The sequence below is a fragment of the Chlamydotis macqueenii genome, chromosome 7 (assembly GCF_036417535.1).
Source record: "Chlamydotis macqueenii isolate bChlMac1 chromosome 7, bChlMac1.mat, whole genome shotgun sequence".
NCBI classification, from domain to species: domain Eukaryota; kingdom Metazoa; phylum Chordata; class Aves; order Otidiformes; family Otididae; genus Chlamydotis; species Chlamydotis macqueenii.
In genome coordinates, this window is record NC_141562.1 from 1,934,602 (window position 1) to 1,954,698 (window position 20,097).

The following is a 20,097-nucleotide window of genomic DNA, read 5'->3' on the forward strand; positions in this document are numbered from 1 at the left end:
CCTGCAGTCTCAACTGCCATTGCTTTTGGCAGCTAATATTTAGCTGGGGCATGGGGCAAGGGCGATTGGAGTGGGGGCTGCAGGGGCAGTACACCTGCAGGGATGTGAATGGGGCTGCGTCCGCCTGACTCAGCAGCAGCAAAATTGACACCAGCATGCCAGGACCAAACGCCTTGTTGTTAGCCAGGATGGCTGTGGTGGAAAGAAGCTATTCCTTGTTTCTTGGGCCAAGCTGGTGGCTTGCAAAGAGTCAGCAACTCTGGATATAGCTGGAACCACCCCCAATATTGTTTTTGTTTTCTTTGTCGTGATTCTAGCTGTAATTTTAAGAGATTTTTGCTTAACTAAGCAATAAGCCATGCAACACATGTGGGTCAGAGATTAGGACTGCCTACTTGTCACCAACTACTGAGCCTGCACCTGTGCCCCTGCCAGGCCACCTCCATGATGCTGCAGCCCTTGCCGAGAGGGAAGGTAATGGTGGGCCCAGGTACTGTCATCTGCTGGTGGGTGGAGACTGCAAGTGGCCTGCCTCCCACTGGCTGAACATGACAGCAACGCAAAGCTCTGGAACCGCCTCACGCTCTTCTACAAAAGGAATTTTTTTTTTTGTCCTGGAGTTGGATGGCTAGTTTATTGTCTTTCAGCCAGTGCTTTTGACCTTAGTTCTTCATTGTTTGGTTGGTTTTTTCCAGGTTGAAGAGGAAGCTTCCACTATGCACCTGTCACAGTGACACCCAGCCAGTGGTCCTGCTTTGCCAGTGGCTGGGTTTTCCTGGTGGGCTGCAGCTCTAGCTGGACTTCCAGCTCACAGCTGCAGGCCACGCATGGCCAGCTGAAATTGTCCCACAAGGGATAATAGGCCTCAGCTGGGATAAATTTATGCTCAGTCACTCTGAGAAGTTGTTCACTTTAAATTCTGCCCTGCAACCACAGATGTTTCCAGATGTGCAGCTTGTGGGGAATTATGACCTGTCCTGACATGCTCAACGCATGGAGATTTTGGACTGTTGTTTCATACGCCCCTTGTGCTGTAATATTGTGCCATTTGGCTTGGCGTAGGCTGAGTTAGAGAGACTGGAAGGGAGTGGTTATTAAGGCAACTGGAAAGACTACTCACAAAACAGCTTCAGCATGGTCTGCAATAAAAAAAGGATCCCCAGACAGACTGAGGTGGAGGAGACCCAAGTGCCAGGAGTGGTTCAGCCACCATGCTCACTGAAATCTAATCTCCTTGCTGTGGCAGCCAGTAAGAGGCCTGTGAAAGCTATAACTTCACTGATTTTTTTCCATCATTAGCTGTGACCTCCCTTCTGGCCGCTTACTCCAGTCTCAAAGGACGGGACCCTTTCTAGAGGGAAGACCCATCTCTCTGCTCCCTGAGAGGAAATTAGTCTGTAGCATTGCTTGTGTTTTACTTACTATGTTTATAAAAGTAGAAACACCACCTGAATTTTCCTATAGGCTCTGCAGGGAAATCATGTTTCCATATTGCATTATGAGAAATGCAATGGAAGTGTGCTATGCTCAGTTAATTTTTTTTAATGTATGGAGGCAAAAGAAACTTCAGTTCAGAATGAGTATATGCTTCTCTCTTTCTACTCAACATCCATAGTGCTATAAATACAAACTGCAGGGTACTTTCAGAACTGCAAGCCTTTAAGGCCTCTCAAGGGAAAACATCACACCAAATTAATCTGCCGTCGAGTGGAAATTCTATATTGTTTGCATTTGCCAATGTTCTGTATGTGGCTGTAATTGCACTGAAGCAAATATCTGCTTCGAGTTCCTCACAAGATTAAATGTGGCCAATTGGGCGTAAAGGAGTAATCGAAATGCAGAGCTGCTGCTTTGGATTTGTTAGAGGCATTGCTCATTTTTGCTCTGACATGATGACACTAGGTTCTGGCTTTCCATTAAAACAGGGAAATCTGAGCAATGTGATTTGGAGCGCTGGGTTGCAAGCCAAGAGGAGGACATTTCTGTCTGGCACTGCTGCTGCTCTGCAGTGCACCAGTGGGTAGTGTGCCCTGAGTGTGCTCCTTACTTTATGTGTGCAAGGGGCCACCTTCCTTCCCTCTGACCAGCAGTGAGGCTGTTCACAGCTGTGCCTCAGGGTGCAGCATCTGGCTGGGACCTCCAGTATTGGCTCCTGAGGATTTTACGGTCTTTTTAAGTTCTGAGTATGTGCCATAGGTTTGAAGTTGAAACAACTTGTGAAGGTCCCAGCAAGAGCCTCCATGGCTTGTCATAGAATTCAAGGTCTGACTTGGATGCTGACTGCTGTCACCATGTCAGACTAAAGGAGCATGCCAGCTGGATGTGAAATGTTAAAGATTTGCTTAAAAACCTCATGCTTTCTTTTTCTTTTTACTAGTTTAACGTTTTTCCCCCTTGCCATATAAATTCAATTATAAGCAAGTAAAATGTCTTTTTTCCAAGTTGACTGTGCTGCCTTTCAATTCTGCATGAAAACTCAACTGCTCCCTGTGCCCTGCCCAACAGGTAGTTAAATAAACAGGCCCAGGTGAGCAAAACTGCTGGTTTGAATCCTTCTTTATTTCATTTTCTTTCCAATTAGTAGGCTTATCCAAAAAAATACATGTTGCACTCCTACCAGCTTGCTCATGCTCAGCCATTTCCCGAGGAGTTTCTCAGTGCAACTACAGAGCCAGTCCTGACAGCATCCTCGCACTATCTTCAGTGGAGGTGGCATCTCTTGGTCCGGTGCCAGGAGATGGCCCCCCCTTGGCACTAGCAGACCTCTGCTCCTCTGCCTTTCCCCTTTCCTAGCTGGAGGTCCAGCTCCCAAAGCTGTTTCAGGAAGCCGGAGTTGGGGCAGATGCCTCTGTGCGAGTGCACAGTCTGAATTGCGTCAGCCAGGGACATATCTTCACAGATCATTAAGAAAGCGAGGACAAGAGTTGCAGATCGACTGATTCCCATTGCACAGTGAACTAGTACTTTGCCTGGAAAAGGAAGAGAGAGAGAGAGAGAGAGAGAGAGAGAGGCAATTATGCCAGGAAGCCTATTAGTGGAGTTTATGGTCCTGGAGCAGAGATGGAAGTGGTGCCGATACGCTGGGGCTGAGCAAGCTGGTGTGCTTAGCCCTGCAGAGGAGACCTGCTGCACTGCTGGTTGGGGAGCAGTTGGGATTGTAATGGCTGGGCACAGAAAATTTGTAGTTGTATTCCAGGATCTGTGATTGTGCTTGTGAATTTTGGGCTTAGCTGTCAGCCTGACAGCGTGCAGAGCCACACAGCCTGCTTGTGGGTCAGGGAGCCTAAACTCTGGGGCAGCGCAAGGGCTGCACAGCCGCTCCCTCTCTCCTGGGTCTCCTGCCCTTAGCCTCCTGCCCAGCCTGCTGTCCATGCTGTCCCTGCTTGCTCACGCATGGTTTTGGGAGTGATGTACTTGCTGGTGAAGCTTCAAGTCTTCATACTTGAAGGCCATGCTACGGGAAGCAGCCTTGCTGGGTTGCTTACTGCCAGAGGGCCTGGAAACTTGGGATTTCAAATGTGCAATGCTCAGGAGTGCTCACCGCTACTACAGGAAAGTACCTGGTTTCCCACAAGCTCTTTTAACTTCTTTGCTTAAGGCAGCAATGCTTTCTGAGGGTGGTGACTGCTGCCCAGACCTTCTTGGAAGTGTGTGGGAAAATGGGTGTTACCAGTAAGAGCAGCAACATGTTTGTACATGCTGTTTCCACCAGCTTATGTTATTTTTACTTCTGTAGCCTGCCCTGTACATCTGTAGTCACTGTTCTTCCCTAATGCCTTCATCTTCCCTTCTGTGTCAGGTGATCACTAGAAAAATGATTTATGAAATATTTTGTGTTCCACAGAGATTTCATTTCATTTTCATTAAGAGTAATATCATGAGTCCTTCCCTGTTGCTGCAAGCAAGCCTCAGGGAAGACCTTCCAGAGATCCAGGAGTGTAGCTGACTCCTTCCCTCTGCTCTGCTTTTGGTTTTTCTACTGCGATCACTAATGGAAGCAGCCAGAGAAATGCAATTCTGTATCATGACTGCTTCCCAGGTTTCTAATGTGTGTCCTTGACCTGTGCTGGAAAGAGATAAAGATTTTTTTTTTTTTTTTTATGGTCTTATGTGAAATTAAAGGAAATTTTGTCCAAAGGATTGCCTTCAGATGGAAAAATTCAGGCTTGTAGTCCTTTCCCTCTGGATGTGAACAAAGAGCTCATTTCAGAACCTGAACACCTGCATCTTGTAAATATTGTGAAATGCTTCAACTTTCACAAAAATTGTATGATTTGATGAGAAATTTTTCATTGGGGGGAAAAAAAATGTTCTGTTGTTCTACTCAATTATAGCCATGCCTGAAAATTCTCAACCTCTTTTGTCCTTTGCTGCAGTCAGATCTAGTCTTTTGACAGAGGCTGTGGCTGAGCAAACGGATGTTATTGAAGTAACCAGTGATTAGAATCAGATTTGAACTTCTGACCTAATGGACAGCTCTGTCTCCCATTAAGGCAGCTGTGAAAAATGGGGGTTTTTAGAATGAAAATTTTACAACACTGCTTCTTCACTACAAATCTTCACAAATTCAAAATGAAATATTTTCTGCATTTTTAAAATTGTAATTAAAATAGTAATGTTTTTAGACTGTCACACTTGTAGTCTCTTGTTTACTAATTATATAGCTGTACAAAATACAATTTATCAAGAATAACATTTATATCCATAAAAAGATGAAAATCAGTAAAAAGCATCCCATGTTGCTTTTTTACCTTTGGAGATGGAATAAAGCATCTCAGATGTTGCTTCTCTGTAAAATGTAAGGAGGGGCAGAAGGAATTGACAGCTTTTTTCAGGGCTAGTTCCTTGTTTTGTTTGTGCTTACAGCATCTTAATTTCTCTATTACCAGGGAGCGAAACAAAAATATCCTTGTTGGATCATGAGCCCAGATGCAGCCCAAAACCTCAGGCTGATTGCCCCCATCCCTCTGGGTGTTAATTCTGGGTACTTTGTGCACAGCTTTTCATATTAATTCCCGTTTTGTTTGTGACAGAGTATTTATTTAGCAACCATTCCAGTTCTGACTAACGATGATGGCATAGCCACATGCTCAGAGAGCGCAAGCATGTGTTGTAAAAACCTGCTCTGGCCAGCGTGTGGAGAGAAGTGTTGAATTCCACAATGTATGTGACACAGCCACCTTTCATTATCCTGGCATGAGAAATCTGAGCTCAGCCCTAAAGATAGACATGTCTTCAGTAGAAATAAAGGGACAAATATAGCATCCAAGGAAGCAGCGAAACAGCTCTGGTGACAGCAGACTTGGACTGGGCATCAAAACCTTTGGGGGAAGGAAGAGGTTCTTCCAGCATAATGTCAGTTTTGCAGAATTAGAAGATCAAGTGATTTCTATTTGCGTTTTCCCATTCAGATACAGCTTCGCAGCATTTATTGAGATACTGATGCCATTATTCAAGTTAAATTACATCTATCTCTCAATTCCATTAACTCCATGGGGATTCTTGGAAGTGAAGCCCTACTTTTTACGGGAATATGGATAAATGCTTTGCACCCCTGCTAAAAGGTAATGCTAATTTGAATTTCCACTGGACTTTTTTTCCAATGTACTGCACTATCATTAGCCTTCACACCAACCTTTGGGATATGCTGTATTATCTTCCTCAGAGGAGGCACTTCAGACCCAAATAACCCAGCTCTGAGATTTTCAGAGGAACATAAGAGTCAGGAGCACAATTTCTCTTTGAGAAATAATGTGAATAAGGCTAAGGCCAAAAGGTCTTTGGAAAATCCATGCTTCAGTAGTTTGCAGTAGGTCTAACTGCAATGTAGTAGCAGGGACTGGGGAAATCCAGGCATTCACCCTGATGCACATCCCAGATAACAGCAACCAAGGAACAACATGTTCTGAAAAATTTTCTTGCAACCAGAACCACTTTTTTTTTTTTTTTTTTTTTTTGTCTGAAAACTTCTAAACTACCAGCACTCTATAGCTAAAAGAACTGCACCAAGAGGGGAAAAAACAAATGAAAAACAACCAAAAAGAGATTACCTTGATGTTGGATTTGATTTTGAATCACTAAATATTTTGAAATTCAATCTAAATTTGGCCAGAAATTGGATAGGGGACAGGAGTCTTGCTGTTCTGAAATAAATTTCTGTAAAATTCTTCTTGGGTCCATTTTTTTCCCACCTAGATGGAGTCTTGTGCTTTGGAAAATGCTCAGCCCCACCTGCAGTCTGGAAGTGAAGACAGAGCTAAACACAGGTATGGATGCTGCCATTAAATATTGCCTGATATGGTTTTTGTTGGGGGCACAGAAAGCAGAACTAATTCCAGACTCCTGCTTGTACAGGCTGCCTCTCTACTGTTTTATATCTAACTCTGTCTTTGAGAGGAGGACATGGTGAATAAGAGCACACTGAATTTTCCTCTGTGCTTCTCTGGCTTATCTGCACTTCAAAGCAGTCCTCCTAGATCAGCAACTAGCTTTAGAAGATGTCTCAGCAAAAACCTGGACAAGCCCCAACTATTGACCTTGGACCTAATCTGCTTGGCTCTCTAATACACTTGTTCCCATGAGGATGCAGGTGTGTTACCTCTTTTACACTAGTATCTATTCCACATTGATAGCCTTTGCTTCATCACGTGCAGAGGTTGTGACAAATGCTGGTACACTGACAATAAAATGACTGTTGATATAAATCAGTTATGTGAAAAATGTAAAATTGCTCTAATGAAAGCACATTTGAATTTATTATGTGATTATTTGTAGCAAAGGAATGTTAAACTTGACTCAGGAAACAAAACCAGTGTTGCTGTTTGGTTCTGTTTACAGGCTCAGAGCCTCGTCTCTTAGCAGTAGCTGTGAAGGGGTTCAGTGATGCTCTGGACCCACCATGACACACTGCATTTGAACAGTGCCTGAAGCATGTCTGCACCATGTGGGCTGACTGCAGCGGTCTTGGTAACAGCGCGTTGCATCAGCCTCTAACCACAGGCAGCCAAGATGCACTGTCCCGGCGCCGGGGTTTGGGTTCCTGGGAGGCTGCTGGACCACAGCCTGGGAAAGCAGTGTTCACAGCAGCACTCATGGTGCGTGCCCCTGTCATGGGGTGGGCAAGGAGGTTACAACCAGATCTTCTGTACCGCAGAATCCATGCTACAAGCTGTCATCCTCCAAATCTGCCTTCCCCACCCCCATTTGTTTTAACATACAGTGCAAAGAGAAGTTGGGCTGATGCCACATCACAGGGCCATGTTGCAACCTTCTCTCTGAGCGTGTAACAGGATCCCTTAGGAATAATGGGATTAACTGAGGAGAAGTGGGGGCACTTAGCTTCTGGCATTATTAAATCTTGCAATCCTTATTTGAAATGTTGCACTGCACATCTCAAGCTACTTTTTGCAGAGGCAGACAATAACTGTCATCTGGCTGGGGTTTGTGCAGAACAATAACACTTGGTTTTTAACAGCGGATTATGGATATTATATCCAGTTTATGCCTGCTGTAACTGTACTGACATCAAAGGGTTTGCGCTAAGGATAAAGTTTGCTCATTCAACTTTTTGGCCAAATTCAAGTTGGGAAATTCAATGTTGTTGAACAAATTAGTCATTAAAAGACATAATATCTTATTGTCCTTTTGCTACTCATCATTAACTGAGCTAAATGTCCTGAACTAGCCCTTGCTTTCTTGCAGGATGGATTCAATTTGGCTTAAGACCAGGCTCCAGACTGTCACCCGGAGTGAACACCCCAGCTGCCCTCACTCCATTGAATCCCGCCGCTCACCAGGAGGAGAGCTCAGCTGGGCTAGTGGGCCCCAGGGCCTCTTCCCACTCCACCATGGTTTTCTCATCTCCTGTGACGTTTCAGCCACTGTCCTGTAGTCAGGTGCAGAATCAATTGTTTATTTCTTGATTAATCAAGTGTCTATTTTGTCATAGCTGAAAATAGCAAGGAGCCTACAGAGAGCTTTAAATGGTGGTATGTCCCTTCTTCCCACGCCTTCTGGAACAGGTAAGGCCTGTCATCTGCTGGAGAGTGGGAGGTGAAACTGAGGTATGTAATGCACCTCGGCAGAGGCGAGAGAGAGGACCCTTTTCTCCTAATTTAAGCTTCTTTCATCACCACCACCAAGAAGAAGGCAGGAGAGGGAGCCTAGCTTTTCATGTGCTCCAGTGAAGTGGAAGATAGGAAACACCTTTCAGAGGGTATGCCATTTCAGAAAGTTAATGGGTGATTTTAACCTGCCTGTTTTAAACATGTTCAGAGGTCAATAAAAGGAGAAGCTCTCTACTTGGGAATCTTTCTCTCTGCATGGTGTTAGTTGAATATTTGTCATGGCATACTTTCATCTGTGCTCTCAAGTTCTCTTTCCCTCCCTCTTCTGCTAGACTTCACCAGACCCTGCTGATTTAAGCTTAGGTTTAGTGGCACTCTAGAAAAATTCAAATTGTACAGATGGCCATGCAAAAGGGCAAGACTGATATTCAAGGTGTGCCCCTTAAGCACGAGGGAGAAGGCCAGTACTTCTCTAACACCATGTTTTCCCTTGAGGAGAAGGGGGCAGATTGTGCATCTGCTTGCTCTTGGCTAAGCCTCCCCAGACAGCTCTATTATGTGGGCAAAGGAACAGCAGGGCTGTGCTGAAGGAAAGGCAGCCAAGGAAACAGGGTTGAAAAAATAATGCTTATATGGCGTGGCTGCAATAGCAGTGCCTGTATTTCTTAATCTCTGTGACAAAGATGATGAAGGAAATCATTCAGGGTGTAATGCAGACATGACCACTGTGACAGGAATAGCTTCCAATTAGAGGCATGTGAGTGCACACTCCCTTGCTTCCTTTTTCTCATGCTCTGGCATCTGGGTTTGAAGAAATTGCCTTAAAAATAAATTCCATACATTGCCAAAGATGTATTCTGTTCAGCTAAGGTAGAAATTTGGAATAAATACGACCATGCTGTTTTCTGGACTTCTGGTGTAAAGCATCAGAATTTTTCTTCAAGTGTGATGGGAGTAACAGTTCTTACTTCATTCTACTGAGTATTTGATTCATAGTTTTAAATATGTTTGTCCCTCATGTAGTCTTAACTTTGACTTATCCTCTCAGGTGAAAAAAAGATAATTTAATTTCATTTAAAAAATATGTTGAATTTGCATATAACAGTTAAGCAGAAGTCTTAAATGACTTCTCAGTCAAACAGAAGTACCTCGTTACATTCTGAGTTTAGTACGAGCAGGCCTCTTGTCACATGGTATAATTTTTTGTTCAGCATCACTGCTTATAATAAATGCCATTTTTTTTCTCTTCTTTTAAATTATGTGAGTAACAATCCCCTCCCTGTCTCATCCCTACACAGGTCATGGGTATTTAGCTGCTAAATTCTGTACCTCAGGAAATTACACTTCCAGAACATCTTGTTTATATATTTTCTAAACTGTTGCACTTTCCTTAAAATGATGAATGTCAGCAGCAGCGGGACTGTATATGATTGAATTTCACCTTGTCTCCATTCCCAGAACCCTGCTTCCATATGGAGTTCAGTAAAGCAATATCTAAAAGCATGGGAGTAGGGATAAATATGCACTCTAGATACGATTAGTTCATTGTGTTTGATTTGAGCCTTGACTTTCAGTATTTGGGCATGCATCTTGCAAAGCACTGTTGTTTTCTGTCTTTTGTCAATTGATTTGGTACTCTTTTTTTTTTTTTTTTCATTTTTTACACATGCATGAAATTATTTTGGATCTTACGTTTTTCTGGAGCACCAACAATAATGATTTCAATTACAAATAGTGTATGCTGTAATAGAAATGGGTGCAGATCCAGATTCTCCAAGTATGTTAGTGGCTTTGAAATGCAAATGCAGCCCTCCAAACAGCAGTAAATGCTGAGGTATCTAGCACGGAGGTGCACTATTTTCAGTTACTGTGTCTCCCTTTCCTAGATTGTATGGTGTAGATCAACTCTATGATTAAGCTGGGTAGTTAGTATTTTAGGACCTCCACTGATATTAAAACTCACCATGATGCAAGCAAAACAGTTTGCTGAGTGTATAATTGCTCTCTTGATAAACCACTTACTTGGAAGTGGATATCTGTACAGTCTTGTGGCACAGTGGAGACTTGCTTTTGTGAAGGTTTGTCTTTAATAGCAATGATCCCCCACTAGCCCCAGGCTGCCGGCATTGTACCTGGCCTGTGTGTAGTGAGCCCAAAGATTTTGCAAGTTATCTTCCTAATTCAAGGTTATACTCCTTCTAGCAACAGCATGGCATTATCTCCTGAACTGGTGGTGTTGCTTAGGTTCTCTTCTACAGAATTGCTTCCCAGCAAGTTCTTCCCTATCCTGTGCTTGTAGGACTTGCACAGACTGTAGCATTATAGTAGATTCTTCTTATTCAAATATGATGCTTGCACTCGTCTTTTAACTCCATCTCAGCTTTTATTTTAAACTCCATCACTAATTTGAAAAGATCAAGTGTATGTGCCTCCTCCCGGGTCAATGTGTCCCCGGGATACTTGCTATTTTGTCTTTTGCTAAGGAATAGCACCAGACATAGGCAAAACCTGTTTGAAAGCCTGTTCAGAGCACCCTTTCCTGTTTCAGGAGGCAGGCGTGACACTACTTGGTTTGGGTATCTACATTCTTGTCCACATCTGCAGGTGGTTTGTTTATGCCAAATGCTATTTGATAACTTGCCCTGCTTGGCTCCTATGCAGAAGGTATGCAACATGCACAGATAGTTACCTCTTGGGGAGTTCAGTGCTGCTCTTATGTATCGAGCGACTGGGTAGAAGTAAATGCTGAGATCAAAGTTTGGGTTGTCCTCTGCTTCTACTCCGTAGTAATCCACAGGCAGGTCTTTGTAGAACTTGGGTCCAGTGTCAATGTGAAATCGCCCGGCAGCAGCATTCACAACATGGGAGATGCCCATTCGGCTCAGCTGCGCTTTGTCACGAGCGATGTACCTGAAAGAAGGATGGGGGGGTTATATTTGCTTCCTGCGTGACAGTGTTGGGTAGAACATGCTGCTGATAGTGCAGTTTGTTAAAACTGCATGAAGTTGTAGCAGCTATTTTCTGACAGGTTGATCAGGTACAAAGTGCCCACGAAAATACTTCAAGACAGAAGTGTCTCGTTAAGAAACTGACTTTTATGTTTCCTGCTTTTTTTTTTTTCCCCCAAACATCAGTTTAGGTGGTTTTTCTCAACTGACAAAAAATAAAAAGGTGGTAGTGGTGATAATTCTGCACAAGCCAGGAGTTTTCTGGTTTGCTTTTTCAAAGTCACCTCTGCTGAGCATCCATCAGTTCAGGGGACCGATGCCGTCTGGCAATGTGAGGAGAACACGAGGCTGATCCTGTTTTATCTAGCTCTGGTGTGACTGCCTGCGGTACCAATGCCACGGCCCTACCAGGCTGTTGCAGTGTGGGACTCCTGTACTAACACAGGAGGAGAAATCAAGAGCAGGGATATTCTTTTGGGATACTTAGGATGCCTTTTCTCTATGCTACAGCATCCTAAGCACAGTTCAGCCTTGTGCAACACTTAAAACTTACTGTGAGGCACCAAGTTAGTGCCTAGCTCTCTTTTTAAGTAAAGAGTAGATTATTTTAGGGGGTATAGGATGGGGGCTAAGAGTTGCATTAACACCTTCAACCCTTCCCTCTCTCTTACAGGTCTCCCACGTAAAGGTTTGGCCAGACTTCATCCACATGCCCCGTGGGGTGTGTGCGTGTCCAGAGCAGGCGCCGCAGCTCCTCCAGGGATGGTGTTCTGCTCTGGCTGCCAGACATCCGGCTTGGAGCACTTCTTATCTTGGGGCGCAGTAAGTCCCTGCTGCTCAGGGAGTCCCAGGCCATCCTGAAAGATGGAGGGCATACATTCACCACCAGCAGAGATGTTTCTGAGGTTACCCTCTCTTCTTCTCACCCTCTCTTACCCCCTCACAAAGCTTGCCTAGAGTTACAGTAGTAAGTTCTTTGGGGCAGAGATTCTTTCTCTCATGTGTTTATATATTTATCATAGCAGAGGCCATGACTGGACTTGGGAATACTGTTGCAGTCTAAACAATGACAGTCCCATAGTCCCATGCTCTGGTTCAGACAATGATTTTGAAGCCTATGCTTCTTAAATACAGTTTTATATTATTATGGCAAATTGTAAGCTAAAGCTTTTTCAAACTACTAGGCTCAGGGCCTTAGCAGGCTTATTTTGAGCTGACTACTCAACCCTTGTTTCTAGGTATGTCAAGCAGTCAATTAAAACTTCCTTATTATATTTTTTTTAAGTTTTTTCGTAGTAGTATGAACTTTTCCACTTCCTAATTGGAATTCTAGACACTACTACTACCACAGTGAAATAGACCAGTCCTTGATATGCCAGCAAAAGAATTCTGCTTTCGAATGGAAAGAGGTAATGCTATGGAAAATGTATTGTGTAAATGTAGCTACGTAGTGGATATAGAAACAAGTTACTAATTTGGTATGCTGAGCTTTTGCTTTAACCACCTAACTAGGACTTCATTATATATACTTTATCTGATTTGTGTTTTATAATTTGCCTAACAAACTGAGCTGAGCTGAATAGAATTGGTCATGCAAAATCTTATTCACTGGTTAACTCTTAATTGTCAGCTTCAACAGGGGAAACTCTGTAAGGAGTATTTTGTTTCTTTCTGATGGTAGTTGCCAGCCATACTTGTTTTCCGGATGACAAATGTTCATGGTAGAAAGAATCTGCGTGAGTAAGTTAGTGATTCCAGCTGGTATTCTTATGAGCATTAATTTTTTAAAATAGGTTGTTTCATTTGCATTCCTCTCCTCTCTGCCCCTTCCAAGAACTGTCCCATTTCTAATCTTGAAGTAAGAACTTTAATTACAAGGGGAAACAGGTTTTTTAGGCATCGATTTATCTCTGGAATTACTCTGTTCCCACGTGATAAGTTTCTTTTGAAATAGTAGTTCCTTGTGTTAGCTATAGGTTTGAACTCTTGGGAGGATTTTTGAAGAGGGAAATAGAAACTATATTTTTACCAGAGCAATGTTTTAAAAAATTATTTAAAACATATATACTGTTCTAAAAAATAAATGAGTGTCTGCATTACAGAGATATTGGGAACTCTGACAACTCAGGCAGCGTTAGAACAGAAGCATCTGTCTAGAACATGGATGAAGTTGTAGTCAATGAGTCAAAGTCTTGCTCTGCCACTGACTGCTGAATTTCTTTTGCACAAATTATTAGAGGGGTGGGTTGGGGCAGAACACTCCAGGAACGAAAACTTGAAACCTTCCATCTTTCTGCTGAACAGCTCTGCCATTTACAAGTAGGTTCTATTCATGTTCAAGCACCTCCATTGACAATTTCTTTCCAAACACTAACTGTGGTGAAAGGTTTTCCTAGTTTCCCAAGGTACTTTCACTAGCTGTAAGTTCACACTTTGGTGTATTTTTGTTTAAAAATATCTGGCTTTGCATGCGCAAAGACAGAGAGAGTCTGAATACTAGCCTGCTTTGGGAGCCCATTGCAGGGCCTTCAGCCTTGCTGAAGGAGAAATGGAGCAACTCAGTCCCTGAAATGTCCACAGAAATGAAGGAGGGAAGCAGTGACTGTTGTGCCAGTGCTAGGCTGCTGAATGTTGACTAGAAGCCACCCTTCTGCCTTACACTTGGGTGATTTACCCTGCCACCCAGCTGCCAAGAGGGGCCCTCTCTTCTGTCAGTCCACCTAATTCTGCCACCTTCACAGGCAGCCTTGTCCTCTTGAATACAGTAAGTTTTCACCAAATAATGATGTTCCCAGGATGGCCTCGTATTGTTTGTATTACAAAGAGCTCCACTGTGGAATGTGCTCCCCTCCCAAATGTGCGTATCTCCTCCAGTGTCAGCTTTTACTGTGAAAACAAAAGCAGATGTTCCTGCCCATTTTGTATGGCTTTATGCAAGAGGAGGCACGGAGGAATTCCCACACTGGAACGGACATCTCCCAACAATTGTGATAGCATCTTTGACGCTGGCTACCCAGTGCCCACTGCCCCAGGTCTGCCCGGCTCCCGCTGGCAATCTCCGACACCAGCGTGACTTCTCTGATACCACACAGGAGGTCTGCAGCAGAAATGTGTCCTGACCACAGGGCCATCTGCCAGTTCATTAAATACTTTCAAGAATAACAGCCTCCTCCAATCCTTCCCACCTCATAATATCTGCAGCAAATGTTTCCCTTTTTTGATGTATCTCATTCCTTGCAGTGTGGCTAATGACCACTCTAGGGCACTTCTCACTCCCTATAAAGTTGCTTTCAACTCTTTTGGTTTTTTCTTATTTACTGCTTCTTGTTATCCCTTCCTTTTGCTCTCTCTACTGTATAAATACTTTGATTTTCATATTACCTAGCCTCAGAAGACTGAATGCTGCTGTAAGCCTTGCTTTCCTAAGCCTCACGGGAGTGGAGAATTACGTGGCAGTGCCCAAAAGTCCTGGTAACATTGCGGTGTTCAGGCTGTCAGTAAGATGAGCAGGGACAGGCACCAATTCACTCACACAGCTCTTCTGGGAGCTGTGCTTTCCAGGCCCATAACTCCATCCCTATAATGGTTTGGTGGACAGCTCTGAAGTATAGCACACCTTAGGAAAAGTGCTCCTTCAGAGATTTTTTTTAAGTTGTCTTTCTAGAAGAGAACATAACAGCGTAGGCTTGGCAAAAGAAGGTAGTGTGTGCTGTGTGGATATTGAAAGTTGTGCAACAATGGTCTTTATAAGATGGGTGGTGTTCTTCAGAATTATCCTAAGATGACTTTCAGCTTGTGCTCACATTGATCTTGGATTATAGCTAAGGAATTTACTCCTGTGGAAACACAGACATGAACTGCTAATGTTGTGTACAAAACTTATTCCATCTGTATTCTGGTCACATTTGTTCAACAGGAGAACAGCATCAGTTCATGTAAACTCTCTGTCCAATAAAAACGACGGACCGGGGTTCGAATTTCAAATGTGAAATAATTGGAAATAACAGGCTGTGAATGATTCAAAAGCAGAGAATTCTCTGTAGGACTATTCAACTAAAATGTTGAATAATGAATACACTGAAAAAAAAATAGCTTTCCATAGAAAATGTACAGACAGGAAAACAAGGCAGTTTTTTTCTGAATAAATGACTGCTCAATTCTAGTCTCAGTCTAACATTTTAACTCACTAAATTTATACATGCAAGTGTCACTTACTGAAATGCACATATTTAAAGAAAACAATGCTATGATTAAAATTTTGTGTAATGTTTTATGAGGAGCATGAATAGATTCAAACAAATTAATGTGAAAGGAAAATTATTATATGTAATAATGTGGTTCTTCTTCATTTTAAAAATATGTTTTTAATGATTCTCAACAGTTCCTCTATATTTGCTTTTTTGTAGTGGATCTCATTCCGTGATGTGTGTCGTATGAATGAGCAATACAATTTTAAAATGCCGGTTTCTGAATGATATTCATATGAAATGTTCCTGATCTTTGCCCTGCTGGAGTTGTATTGCAGTAATTATTCAATCACGTAGGATAAATTTTACCATTATATTTAGATTAATTTTGAATTGGTTTGTACTACAACTGTAATTGTATCTGAACTGTGTAATAGCATTTCCTTAATTATGACTAGCAGGAGAATTGCAATCAGAGAGGCCTATCCCAGAGCAGAATGTAATTCTGGTCATCTACAGTGACCCAGAGTATGACACAGGCTGTACATGTCACCACACCCTGCTTGCATCTGTAGCCCTCTTTCTGGAAACCTAGTAGTGGCTTTGCTGCAGTTGGGCTATGAGGGTGGCCAGGTCCATGGTTCCTTGTATATGGAATATCCCAGGAAGAAAGGAAAGTGGTCCTGTGAGAGCTCACAGAGACTGCTTCCTTCCTGAGTGTTTAGGCTTCCTCTCTTCCCAGCCACAAATGCCCCTGTGGACTGCGTATACTGTAGATGCTTTGGTTGTTATTCAGTTAATTCAGTGACTACAGCTTTATCTGTAACATAATTAGTGCTGTTCAGTGCCATGCTGAGGAGAGGGTCTTTAGAGATGGGTATCCCTTGACACGTGTCTCAGTCCTTGGAAACATGTGCCACCTTTTATCTGATTTCTCCAACACCACAGTATTTCATTAAATGAGAACAATCTCAAAAGTCAGGGTGACTTGACAATTTGGCATTATGTTGGTACGAAATCAAAAGTGAAGTGACGGGAAGACACAAAACCCTGCAGCATGATGCTGTGGAAAGTCAGGAGAAAAAAAACTCTTTTGCTTTTCATTGCATTTTCCAATGCCAAGGTAAAGGAGGGATTTGAATATATAATATAAGGATGTCAGTTCTCTCATTTCAACATTGTAATGAATATTTTAATCATCCCAGGCATTGTATTGGCTCTCAAGTATGGGCAGAACATAGCCATTATCCTCTGGCTTTAGTGAAAATATTTTAAATCCTGAGAACAATGTGCTCTACACCCTGTTTTTTTTCTCCAGCTGGTGTGTGCTATAACCTTGTCATCTCAGTGAAGATATCAGTCTGACTGCACTTCAAATAGACTGTTTGATTTGTGGTGGCAAAAGACCAGGCTGAAGCCCAGGGCTTGGCCAAAGTAGGTCGTGTCAAGTTCATGCCTATCGTGTATTCAAAAGTCATAAACATTTCTCAGAAAGCCTATCCCTTGGAAAGATTCCTCCAAGATAACATATGTTTGAGAGGGGGTTTTGTGTTGCTACATCTCCACACAAATGACAAGTATTACTGTCATCATTCTTTCTTCCTTGGTGTTTAACCCAATAGTCTCGCTGGAGCCATAATTTATCAATTGCTAGGAGCGCTACAGGATATAGATGGTATGAATCAAATACAGCGATGACTGAGGTAGGGCTGGCTGAATTTGAAAGCTGAGATAGAGGCGGTTTCCATGGAGCCACGAGGTATTTGAGTAGCCAACTGTTTGTAAGAAAATCTCTCCAGCAGCTGGAGGATGTAATGTGAACAGCACTTCCAAATTTAGTAGAGGCTTCCAGACCCACGAATTTAACCCAGCTATACATTTAGGGTAAGGCACCCACTTGGTGTTACCTGGCAAAATCCATTTAGATGGCCTTGCCTTCAACAAACCACGCAGACTCTATGTTTAGGAGCAGACTAGCTAAATTACTCTGTATTGGACAGCTTTGAGCAGCACAAGGAAGAAAACATCTGATTGGGTTTTTTTTCCCTTCTGTATTGTGTTGGTACCAAATTTTCTGTCCTAACTGAAGAGGGATTGTGACACCTTTCCTCTGTCCAAGTAGAACTCTCTTCCATGTGACATTCAGGGAAATCAGCAGTGACATTTCTGATGCAAAGCACTACCCAAATGTAAGGAAGAAATTAATCAGCCCATCCTGGTTCTCAAATATGCTGCACTTACCACAGCTTCCACTGATGTTGTAGGTTGCCAGGCCTCAGAAGCCTCAAAAATGTCTAATTTTTTCATAGCAAGTCTGTGGGCCAGTCAGCAGGGCTCAGACCTGATGGTCTTGACTGTTTCAGGATGTACATCAGCATGCAGGCCCTGAGGCAGGGTGGCCTTGTTTTTGTCTGTAACTGTAGTATAAAATATTTTCTTGTCATCAGCTGGTCAGTACACTTGTATTTACTAACCATGTGTGTGGTTCCTGATGGTGGCTAGACAGAAGCAGACATGCTTTCACATGCAGCAATGTTGTACCAAATATGCAAAACCTGGCCACCTTCTGATTTTGCTAATTTTTCTGGATTTTGCATGTATAGTTATTTTATTCTTTAGCCACAGGAAATCATCTCTGTAGAGATATTGCCCACACTGCTGTTTTGACTGGATAAAAGAGAAATGAAAAATATAGACAGCTAATTGGATTTTCCCTGACCCGCCCCTTCTTCACAAAATGCAAACCCAGGAGTTTTCTGGACACAGTTGCATTTTTGTAACATAAATGAGAACCTAATTGTGTTTCTCAGTCAGGACAGAGGCAGGGACAGGCAGGGGTGTGCACACGGAGTATGCTTTACAGAAACCATGGCTGACAGGTAGCACCACAAAAAGGATTGCAGAGATCAGAGGAGATAGCTCATCCACCCCAAGCTTTTCTGTGGCTTCTTCACCACTGAAGCTTGGGTGTATTTTGTTCCTGAATTGGACCATTTATTTACTAGTTAGAAATTTTACATGCTATTTCAATAGTGTGCATTATGACTATTTTAAGCTGTGCATTAATCAGACCTAGACGCTGTTAACAATCTGCACGTTATGATGTATTTTTTGTAACTGCTAGTTATAGCATCAGCTATTAAGAATTTATTACTACTGCATTTTAGGTGGTGCTTTACAGTCATCTAATTACAGCCATCTAGCAATCATTACATAAATACACATCAAGAGCAAGAACCCCAATGTAAGGTGACCCGAAAGGCTTTTACCTGCCAAGACCAGTGTTCAGGCCCTCAGGTGGCAATGATGTCATCGGCACATGCACGGAAACACAAACATTTAAAGCTGTGCAGGGAGCTGTGTTCCTCCTGATGCTAGGTGTTCATGAAGTCATCAACTGGAGCAAAAGCACTGTAGAGCTCTAAGGACCTGAACTTGGCTCTTGGCAAGCAAGCAGAGGAAAGCCAGTATCCCTCCAGCCCTCATCCCAGCAAAGATGCAGGGCTTTTGGCTGTGAATACAGAAGTTCAGCTACAAAATTGGGCCCTCTGGAGCCCCTTGGTACTCCTACGCTCTTAGCTGCCATGTGCATCCTTATATCCATTAACCCAACCTGATCCGGTAGAGAACCAGACACAATGTGTATGACCCAAAGACAGTAGCTGGTCCAAAATGCATCTACCACATCTCTGTGCTATTTGTCACTGCAGCAGCATGCCCATATTTGAGAGTCTCTCTAGCTCCCTGCCAGGCTACCGCTCCTAAATCAAACATCATGGCTAATGTCGTCTTCTGCAACGGACTTCAGCCGTCAGGCTTGACTGCTGGTCAGTTCTGACAATCTGTAACTCACTTCTCCATTCAGTACTGGTATTTTTCAGTTCCTCTTGAGTAAACACAAATCCCAATATCTACAGTATTGTAGCACTAAACAGATCTTGGACATGCTACATTCATGAGACCCTCTTGCTATTCCTATGCTCCCACTTGAAGACAAGCTTGCCTAAAATTCAATTCTTCCTGTGTTAAGGCTGGTGGTTCTTCTGTGCACAAGGGATGTTACATCACTGTATCTCTGTTGCTTCCAGCAATGACTTGTCCAAGGTGAAAGCTGGTATACTCTGAATGGATGAACTCTGTTTTTTTTTCTTCTGGAAGCGCCCTCAGAAGATTACCGAAAAAATCAAAGGATGAAACATTTCTGAAAGATAGGCTGGCAAGTTGATGCAGGGCGCTGTAAAGCAGGAGTAACGTGTGCCACTTTGATTTCCTCTTGGAGCTGCCCGTAACCAGCTGGGCTGTCTGGCTGACACTGATGTTTTGGTACAACCACTCCAAAGCCATCACCCTCCCTTAACAAGGTAAATCCTAGTTGCTTTTTCATGACTTTTAGTGATGCTCTACCAATATTTGCAGCCTGTAGTTGCAGAGAGTGTGTGGTGCTCTCATTACTGGATGACGTTGCTACAGCATGACCTTGCAGAGAGGTACAAGCTTGGGTTTATTCACAGATTGCCTGAAATGTGCTGAGTCTATTTCTGTAAAGCAGATCCAGTGGACTGGGGGCTCGCACTTGTGGTGATGCTTTTCAGCCTCAGCACCATTGCTGTGTGGGAGGCAGAGCCTGTTAGTGCTGTACATCACAGGGTACATTTTCTGCTCCCCATCTGTGGTTGTTGGGGTGAAACTGCGACTGCCAGGCAGCCCTACTACTACACTCTTTTGCACGCTCTCTACTTTGTAAGAGGCTTTGATCTGGACAACTCACTGCCAACTGAACACAACACAAGAAAGCCACAGATAGGTTTCTGGACACACTGCATCTAGCTTAATGAAAGAAGGACAAAGCCTCACTTGGGTGTTGTTTCCAGTCTCTCAGCCATGGTTTTACTCTTC

The 20,097-nt window shown here is 43.1% G+C and overlaps 1 protein-coding gene and 1 long non-coding RNA gene across 2 annotated transcripts in view; both read right to left on the bottom strand.

Annotated features, from left to right (window-relative positions):
- The window catches only part of LOC147600029 (uncharacterized), a 686,528-nt gene that overhangs the window by 43,740 nt on the left and 622,691 nt on the right, over positions 1-20,097 (bottom strand). The gene's annotated exons all lie outside the window — the stretch shown is intronic.
- DUSP13B (dual specificity phosphatase 13B) lies at positions 2,565-11,870 on the bottom strand. Its single transcript, XM_010130348.2, has 3 exons — positions 11,686-11,870; positions 10,756-10,976; positions 2,565-2,969 (listed from the first exon to the last, which is right to left on the bottom strand). Exons 1-3 carry the CDS (start codon positions 11,868-11,870, stop codon positions 2,755-2,757), a joined length of 621 nt encoding a protein of 206 aa, XP_010128650.1. The 3' UTR covers positions 2,565-2,754.

Excerpts from the sequence above, each read along its gene's own strand:
- DUSP13B (XM_010130348.2), bottom strand. The coding sequence starts at position 11,870 with ATGGCCTGGGACTCCCTGAGCAGCAGGGACTTACTGCGCCCCAAGATA. Across the intron at positions 10,977-11,685 it reads AACCTTTACGTGGGAGACCT|GTACATCGCTCGTGACAAAG; the intron begins GTAAGAGAGAGG and ends TCCTTCTTTCAG. Across the intron at positions 2,970-10,755 it reads AGCACTGAACTCCCCAAGAG|GCAAAGTACTAGTTCACTGT; the intron begins GTAACTATCTGT and ends TTCCTTTTCCAG.